Genomic DNA, 9,323 nt, shown 5'->3' with positions numbered 1-9,323 from the left:
CGGCCCGGCCCCTCCCGCCGCCGCCACCGCCCGCTCGCGCCGCCACAGGTAAGCGCGGCCGCGCGGGGGCGGCGGGCCGGGGCGCGGGGGGCCGGGGGGCCGCGCCGGCCCTCGCTCGCCTCCCTCCCGCCGTGTCGCAGCGGGTGCCGCGGCGGGCGCCGCGCATGGGAGCGCATGATGCAATCGGCGGGCGGCCCTGGCTCCCCTCCCCTTCCCTCCCCCGGTGAAGTCACGGCTTGGCAGCGCCGGGCACCCCCGCGCCCCGCACGGGCGGGGGAGGAGGAGCAGCGCGGCCGCGGACGGGCGGCCCCCGGGCCGCGGCCCGCCGGGGAGGGCGGCGGCGTCGCCGCTGCAGGCCCGCGGGGGAGGGGCGGGCCGGGCTCGGTCCCCGCGGTGGCTCCGGCCCCGCCGGGCCTCCCCGCCCCGCGACCGGGGGAGCGAGGCCGGGCCGAGGCGCCTCCAGGCGCTCTTGACAGCGGGGTCGGGCGGTCGTTACGGCTTGTCCTCGGCCACCTCAAGACGCGGCCGTTAACGAGTGTGCCTGGCCTAGGGAAAGGTCTGCCAGCGGGGCTTAGAATCCCTCCGATGCCGTTCACCCCGCTCCCGGGAGCGCGCAGGGCCGCAGGGATCCCAGGGGCTGCCCTGAACCACGATAAAATGCCGTGCTTTAACAACTGGTATTGCTCTTTTCTAGCTTCTCAATGGAGTTTTGAATGTCTTGACAAATCTTTCTGGTTCCCAACAAATTTTTATAGCTCCAGATGCAACTTTCAAAACATCTATCACAGAAAGCTTGACGTTGGCTTTAGCTCTGACATCTGGTGGGAAATAGCAGTCATTAAGACAACTCAATATTCCCCTCAGTAATAGTGCCATGCTGGTTATAATGCCTCTTTGGAAAGTATAAAAATCCATAATTTGAAAAACTTTTGGATTTAAGGAATTAGTTCATCTTTAGAAATAGCTACCTTCATTATAATTCAAAAGACAGAGTCAAATTGATACCTCCTTGCCTCCTGGCATCTGGGATTGTTTTTGATTCTGTCATCAACGCTGCTAGCCTGCAATTAAAATACATACTTTAGATGTTCTGAGCATATTTTTTTTAAGGATGTTGGAGTGCATTTTTCTTGTAAAGTGTATGAAAAAAAAGGAGATTCTGAGAAAAATATGGGAAAGTGATGTTGTCAGCTATGGCGACAGACGATAGGTTTGAGCTACTTAGTCTCAAAAAAGTTGTTGCCTAGCCTTCAGGATGTGAATAACCTATTGCTGTTCAGATTGGGACTGATTTTGCATTAGACAAGACAGCTGAGTGAATTTGTGCAATAAAGTAATCCTGACTAATGATCAGGATCAACACAGTCACATCTCAGAAAAGGGGCAGAGAGAAGCGCTTTCTATTTTTTGCTACTAAGTAAAAAAAAAAGATTTAATTAACAAATTAAAACACATCTTTTGTTTTTTGCCAAAACAAACATTTGTAAGTTTAATTTTTTGAAAATTTTTTGTGAAAGCAAAGATAATAAAGCCCTTGATTTGCTTGGGAGTCTCTGTGGTCCCTGAGGAGTGCTGTCAGACAGTAAGAAACATCTCTCTGCCTGAGAAGACACCTCTAAGTTACCAGCTATTATGCTGTAGTGGGTGGCCAGTTGGTGTCCTGGGTGGCCAACTGGTGGCCCAAGGAGAAAACAAGGCAGTTCTAACTGGCCACTGGAAACACTACCATGTGCTGGGTGGAACCAGCCTAGGGCTGTCTCTGAGCTTAAGCTAATGAGCAGCTTTATGGGAACAAGATGCTTGGAAACTTGGCTGGCTCTCTGAGGAGCTGCCTCCTGCTGTGCTGGGGCTATCACCCATTCACAGGAAACCAACCTGTTTGCGGAGAGGAGCAGACCAGCTGCATTTGTGTGCGCTGTGTCTGAGAAGCTAACTCTGAGACCCATCTGCCGTCCCACCCTCGTGGCCTCTCCCCAGTTACTGTGTCCTTTACCTCACCCTTCTTGACAGCCCCTTCCATATGTCTCATACCTGCTGCCTTTAAATCTCCTTGCAGTATTCCCTGAAGGATGCCCCGTAGCACCTGTTGATATCGAGGATATCCTTCCCTCTTATTTTTCTGTTGAAGAACTGACAATTGGTAATAGGGATCCAGCCTCCAAATAACCAGGGGGGAAAATTAGTTTCAAGCCTCAGCTGTTACCACTCCTGGGTTATCTGTGATGCAGTACAGTTAATGCTACTTGCTCTGCATAAATATTAGTTGGAACAGGACAAGAATCCAGGTGTCATCTCTCCCAGGTAAGTGTTCTCATCATCAGGCCAGATAAGAGTGTGTCTCTCAAGAAACAGTTGTTTGATACAAAATGGATCAGTTCCAGTGGGAAGGAATTGAGGGAGATCTGTTCTAGCAGGGCTAGAATGCTTGCTTGAGAGCTGACACCGGTTCATCTTCTCTGCTCATATCCATGTACTGCCCAACTAAAATATTCCATTAAAATTTGGTTTAATGGAACAAATAATTTTTCCTTTGAATTACAGGGGAATTTGATAGATATCTGAAGGGAATGTTAAAGCATTATTAAATAGTTTTGATAACATAGAGAGAAGTAGCGCATGGAACCTGGTGATGTGAAGAAACTTGTTACATGTCGGGTAATGTGCCTGCAGAGGCAGGAGCCACCCCTTCCTCTGTGGTATCTCATGAAGCACAAAAAGCAGATCGTGAAAATGGTATGGGTTACTTAACTGGGCTGTCCAGATGAAGTTAGCAAGCACTGTAATGTGTTGAAATAGAGGGGACAGGAGAGCATTCTGTCTGACTTTGAAAAGATGCCAAAAATCAGTGGAAAAATTCAGTTGTCAGAGGCGATCTAACAGCTATATACTCTTTGAGGGCTACAGAAATCCTGTATTTAAAAATAAAGCTGAGACAAAGCCAGTATATGCTGCAAGAGGAGCATACACTTGCATCTTGACTAAAAATGTCTCTGCCATCACACATGCACAGCTACTACAACTGGCCCTGCCAGTTTGGTATTTGTGCACAGTGACATCTTGTTAGCTGTATAGTCAGTTTAACTGCTGAACCAAATAGCTTATTCAGTCAGAATCTAAGACTTAAATGTGGTTTGCAAGAGTTGCTTTAAGAGTTGAAATCAGGAAAATACTAAATACAAAGGTTAGGCATGTATGTATATAGATTTGGCTATACAGATGTCAAAAAGAGTTGATGGTCTCTTTCTGCCCTGAAATATGAAAATGAAAAGATTTCTTGATAGGAGGGGTGTGGGTGTACTTGCCCATCTTCACTTGTTTTAAGTGAGAAGACTCTCGGTGACAGAGAATGTTAATTTTGAATAACACTTACTAGGCTTTTCTGTGAATTTTACTGAACCACACTCTGCAGCTGCATCTTGTTCTGGCTCCCTCATTATGGAAGAAAATTTGCAATTGATCTAGACAGTAGAATTTTAACCTTTTTAATGATACCCTAGCAGAAGGTAAAACAGCAACTCAGACTGCTGAGAAAAACAAACAAACAAGAACAGTAAACAGCTGATGAACCTGTGAGTTTAGAATGACCAGTGACACACAGCAGCTTGTTTACAAACATCTCGCCACATCCATTCATCAGCTAGACACAGGAGTGCAGTCGTCCATCTCTTGTGCTGTTACTGATGCAAGCCATAATCCCTGCACTGGACACTGCCGATACTGAGCGGTTATCATTGCCTGCTGCTAACTTCAACTGCTTGCTTTCCCAGCGGGTCCTCTTGAGGATTGGCAAGGAGGATGTTGAACACTAGTTGTGTGATACTGCATGTTTGTGTGTGACAGAGCATAGGGCTGCACCGTTGCAATGCAGGCTGATCTTGGAGTAGGATTGATTTATGCCAGTTAGATACTTTTCTTTAACATGACAAGAAATCAACACTCATTTGACTGATCACAGAGTACTTTTCATTGGAGCCATAGGTAGGTGTTTCAGGAACTTCGAACCACCCTGTTGCCCTTCCCCTCTTCTCTCCCAAACTTCTCTCCCAGATATTTAGGAGGTCATCCCGTGAGATGGGAAGAGAAGGGGAGCAGCTGTTAGCCTTGCCAGGGCCGTGTCCCTGCAGCAGCTGTGGTGGAGTCCTCCTTGTGCCACCAGTAGGGTCAGGAGCAGGCTGACCTCAGCAGCGGGAGAACGTGAGTCAGGTGAGAGGGTGTCCTGCTTGTCAGGCCTGTTTGTCTGCTGGAAAGGAGAGTGGACAATGACCGGTGCAGGAGCTACAGCAGGGGAACGTATTTTGTGGACAAGTCAGCTGTGGCTGCTGTCTTCCTATGGGTGGCAACAGTCCCGTCTTTGCCGTGTAGTGATTCTCACATTGCCATCACCCTGTGTTCCTGTCCCATGTGCTCGTTACAGTATCATTACAGGCTTAGCTTGTCTTACCTTGCTTGTGGTTGAAGGGGTTCCTTTGATGTCACTCAGTCACAGCCTTTGCAGCAGGCTTTTTACCTTTTTCCATAGATTATTTTTTTCCACTCAGTACTAGTGAGACCTTAAAACAGTCATCAATTTCGACATCATCTTCAAAAGCAAGTGCTGTAAGATGACTGAGGAAAGGTGGACAGTCTGAGCACCCTCACTCCAGAGAAAAGAGACCAGGGAGGAATTTGTGCAACCCAGAGGGATGGTCTGAAGAGGACAAGGATCAAGTACTCCTGTTGGTCAAGAGTCAGGCTGTTAATAGGTTTAAGCTGCAGAAGGAAAACTCCAGTCTGAAAATTAAGAAAATTATATAACTGGAGGAAAAGTTAGACAGTGGAACCTGTTGCCAAGACAGAGGTTGTGAAACTGGAGATATTCAAGGCTAGGCTAGACATCCATCCATCAGGGATGGCTTTGGAATAACTGAGTAAAGCCAGTGAACAATGCAAACAGCTTGACTAGATGACCCAGTAACAGTCCCTTCCAATCCAAATACGTTCGAGAGGCTTCTGAAATGTAGTTGGCAGCTTGTCCACTTCCAGCACAGTTGTGATGTGTTATTGCCAGATGTACCATCAGTACCTTATGCTAAAGCCAGTGATGTATAAGATTGTAGCTGAAGACAGCACCTTTAACAGCATTTTTTTTTCCTGCTAGGTTCACCTTGCCCTTAATCCATGTGAAGACCTGTTGGAAACACCTTCCAGAAACAAAACAGTTTTCAGTCTTCTAATCCAATTCTGTCGTGTCCAAGAAGAGCCTGTCCAAATGAGCAAGACATCCCAACAGAACACCGCTACAGATGCGAACGGAGTAAGCGTGATTCACACCCAGGCACACACCAGTGGTTTGCAGCAGGTTCCCCAGCTGGTACCCGTTAGTCCTGGTGGCGGAGGCAAAGCTGTGCCTCCGAGCAAACAGGGAAAGAAAAATTCCTTTGTGGATAGAAACAGTGATGAGTATCGTCAGCGCAGAGAGCGAAACAACATGGCAGTGAAAAAGAGCCGGTTAAAAAGCAAGCAGAAAGCACAAGACACACTGCAAAGGGTCAACCAGCTCAAAGAAGAAAATGAACGTTTAGAGGCAAAAATTAAGCTCCTGACCAAGGAGCTGAGCGTACTGAAAGACTTGTTCCTCGAGCACGCGCACAATCTTGCAGACAATGTGCAACCTGTTGGCACTGAAACCACCACAACAAATCCAGAAAACAATGGACAGTAGACACTGTTGCAGCCTTATGAAATGAACTCTCGAGGTGCAGCTTGTCTGCAACGCCCATGCAGTAACCAAGCAAAAACTCTGTTCTTTTAACCATCATTTTGTGGAATTTTCTTGTTTTTAGGTTTAACACTGAAGATTTGATACAATTAAACCAGAAACTGCTTAGGGTATTTGTTTTAAATATTTTTTTCCTCTAAAAGATTTATCTAATAAATGCAGATCTAAATTCATAGTCAACAAGGAACTTAGTATTAGGGAAATAGCATTTTCACAGAAATGTTCACTTACTTTCTTATAGTTTGCATAATGGGAGGAATCCAGCAAGATGGTTCACTGTAGTATCAGAAACTCATCATTGGATAAAATGTCTTTTAAATACCTTTTAGTGTATTTAAGCCCATTGTTTTCTCCATTACATGTTACAAAACTGCAAAGGCCATGGAGGGTGTGTGCTTTCCTGTTTGATGGATTACTTTAAATCTGTAGAGCAAGTCCTATAAAGCCCCACTTACTTAGGTCTTTCCTATCCAGTTATAGTTAATGGGGAGGGTGTAGTAATAGCGAGCTGGGATGCTTACTGATGTTTTCTAGAAAAATAGCAATATACTATCATGATATATACAGGCAGTTGGCTTCCAAATGGCAAATGAGTCTGAAGCATCATGTACGAGAGGTAAAGCAGCACACTGACAAAGCCTTTTAAGCCTGTGTTCATGTTGCTCACATAGTGACTGGGGCCTTATGAGAACATGATTTTGGTTTTCAGAAAATGTCAAAATGCTACCAAAAAACTGCTCTGCAAAACTGCATTCTTGCTGGGGTGCAGGCATCAGGGAGAACAAAATGTGCAGCTTGGCTAAGCAATGAAAGGGGTAAGACAGCATCTGTTCAGCCACAATGTATGGATCACTGCTCGTTGACATTCATCTCCATTTTCATGGCTGTTCAGATTTGCAACCAAGATCTTGCAGAAATTCACAGTGATGTTAAAAATGGCCCTAGTTTGAAAAACTGATTCAGTGGAATTTCTATAGCCATCATATAGTTGTGTTAAGGAGTATCTTCAGTCTTGTTTTATTTTCATAAAAGTTTTTCTATAGCAACTTTTTTAATGCTAGTGCTAAGTCTTTGCCATGATCCATAATGCAGTGGTATGTACTATATTGAGGATTTAAACAATAAAATTAAAGCAGGAACTTTGATGTAACCTTAATTTATTTTCATTTTTAAGTATTTCATTGACGGTATGGTTGTGTTACATTTAACCTGTGTGTCTGGCTAGTGGATTATTACACTGTCTTAATTTCCCTCCTACACTACCTTTTCCGTAGATTATTTTGTAGGATGCTTGTTTGCCTTGTATCTGTACTTAGGAAGAGAACTTGGATATTATTTCTATGAAGATGCTGTTAGAAAATGAAACCTTGAAAAGTTGTTTTTTAATTTAAACTTCTAATACATGCGGAAAACGTTTATGGATTGTTTTGGATTATGGTAGTCTTTTTACAAAGATATGTTTTTTGGTTCTAGCTGCAGCTTAAGTAGGTAGGGTTGAAGTATGAGAAGCTAATAAAAACCTTTTGCTTCTAGTGGTGGCCTCATTTTTCCTGTCTCTTTTCTATTTCCCTCAAATGCAGAGGTGCGCACCACAAGCAGCTATCTTTGAGAAATCAGTGCAACAGTCTCCATTCCTGTCTTCCACTCGGGTTTTTACTCAGTGCAAAGAATCAGAAACTCGTTACAGTTTTGGCTGAATTACTGATTTAACAAAAAAAAAAAATTAAGACTGAAAATATAGTGCAATTAAAGGGTGTGTGTGGGGGTGTGTGTAGGAACAGCACACCAAAAACTACAAGGAAAAAGATGACCTGAAAGTATCATCTCAATTGTTAACTGTGTACCTACTCTGGTGCAAAAGGCAGAAGCTAGTGTCTTCCCTGGTTGTCTGCTCAGTGAATTGGGACTATGTGGCCCTGTTGTCCTGCAGTTGGTTTGACAGGCTGATGTGGGGTCCTCCCCTAATAACCAGAACAGGGGCTCCAAACCTCTGGTATTTGCTTCTGATTTTGGTGAAAATTCTTAAATTTCTTGGAGTGAGAGTCATACTCTTTCTGATGCTCTGGAGGGTGACTTCTCCACCAGTTACTCCTGACAGCTCTGATTCCACTTCCTTCTTGTTTAAGACAAAACCACTGAGTTATGAAAAGTCATTTGTTTGCACAATGACATTTCTGACTTAGCAGTCTCTGCACTTGCTTTGTTTGCCTAGGGAAGCATGTAGGCTGTGTGCAGCACATCACTTTAATATGTGAAGCCATGGACCCAAGATTATAACAAATTATTATTTTAAATCTACCCTCAGCGAGAGTTTGGTTGCAAGAAAGGTGTGAGTCTATTATTCTAAGACCCCTCCTGCCAAAATAGCTGTCTCAGACCCCTGACGAGCAAAGGCAGAGGCGAGGCTTTCCCTCTCTTTGCCCCAACGTGGAGCAGCCCAGGCTGTGTGACAGCAAAATGCCTCATTCTAACCCCTCCACTGCAAAGCATAGGAGAACACTCATACCTAGGTGACTTGGACGATTCCCTCTTCTTCCTAAAGAAAGGCTGGAACAAATACACATCTACACAACAAAATTTCAGTGTAGGCCTACAAAAGTTAAGGTTTTGCTTTTGACACATTTTTCTTAACAACTATAGTCTGTGACAGAATACAGTGCCTGTCACTACAAGAAAGAGCATTACAGCACTATACGTTTCACCAGGAAACCTTATTCCCATTTTCTCACTGCACCACTAAGAGAATGCGTCTACTCTAGCCTCCATGAGCACTAGGAGGCTCTACCACTTTAACTATACTCTGTAGCTGCAGCAGCGTAATTGGCGTGACAGATAAATCCAAAGTGCATCCAACCCCAGGGAGCTGAAGCAATTTAAATATATCAGAAGTGCTCGGACCTTTCTAAACACAAAACTTGCTCAACATAACACACTCTTTCTATTATTTTGGTGCCACTCTATTAGAGTCTGTTTGCACCACAGGGAAAAGGCATTTAGGAAAACATGATAGCTAACAGCCTAAAATATCCTAATGTAGTCAAAAAGAAAGTTTGCCGTAACCTGTATTTTCCCCTCACTAATACACTTGAAGTGTATTAAATATCACTTTGCCTTTTTTTAAAGGCTTACTTCCCTGCCCTCCCCATGCTAATTTAGAAAAGAGTTCTAATTCACTTTTTGCTTAAGTGGATAAAAATTATCATAATTACAGAACAGACTTCTGGAAGGAAGAATGAATTTATATTCACCAAGTTCATGGGCCTGTTTATGAAGGAAAATGGGAGACGGTGCACCATCCCAGACCAAAATGCATCCATGTCTTGGGCAAGCAAAACAACAGAGAAGCCAGTTACGTGAGTGAGTGCTTTCCCCGCAGAACTCGTGGTAGGGTTTGTTTGCTGCTACATGTCGAAGCAGAACCAGTTCTGCCTCCTGCAGCATGCCAGATTGCTCGACCTGTTCTGCAGCAGCAGAGCCCAATATTTGCCAAGATTAATCACAGGCAGGGAAAGGCCTATTAACTAGACTGAGGTTACGGCTTAGTTGAAACAATTCCAAAACTCTC

The 9,323-nt window shown here is 44.5% G+C and overlaps 1 protein-coding gene across 3 annotated transcripts; it reads left to right on the top strand.

Annotated features, from left to right (window-relative positions):
* Nucleotides 1-7,290, top strand: CEBPG (CCAAT enhancer binding protein gamma). Of its 3 annotated transcripts, none has more exons than XM_050903933.1 (3): nucleotides 4-48; nucleotides 4,048-4,203; nucleotides 5,138-7,290. In XM_050903933.1, exon 3 carries the CDS (start codon nucleotides 5,249-5,251, stop codon nucleotides 5,699-5,701), a length of 453 nt encoding a protein of 150 aa, XP_050759890.1. In that variant the 5' UTR covers nucleotides 4-48; nucleotides 4,048-4,203; nucleotides 5,138-5,248; the 3' UTR covers nucleotides 5,702-7,290. The 3 variants fall into 3 exon arrangements, with proteins under 3 accessions (XP_050759892.1, XP_050759890.1, XP_050759891.1); XM_050903934.1 differs by lacking the exon at nucleotides 4-48 and adding an exon at nucleotides 1,499-2,301; XM_050903935.1 differs by lacking the exon at nucleotides 4,048-4,203 and having other exon boundaries at nucleotides 1-48.
* The last annotated feature ends 2,033 nt before the right edge of the window (nucleotides 7,291-9,323 follow it).

Source organism: Gymnogyps californianus, chromosome 12 (genome assembly GCF_018139145.2).
Source record: "Gymnogyps californianus isolate 813 chromosome 12, ASM1813914v2, whole genome shotgun sequence".
In the NCBI taxonomy this organism is placed as follows: domain Eukaryota; kingdom Metazoa; phylum Chordata; class Aves; order Accipitriformes; family Cathartidae; genus Gymnogyps; species Gymnogyps californianus.
The sequence above is the reverse complement of the archived record's forward strand: the minus strand, read 5'-3'. Positions and strand labels throughout refer to the sequence as shown.

What these genes read in the sequence shown, in the direction of transcription:
- CEBPG (XM_050903935.1), top strand. Translation starts at nt 5,249, where the DNA reads ATGAGCAAGACATCCCAACAGAACACCGCTACAGATGCGAACGGAGTA.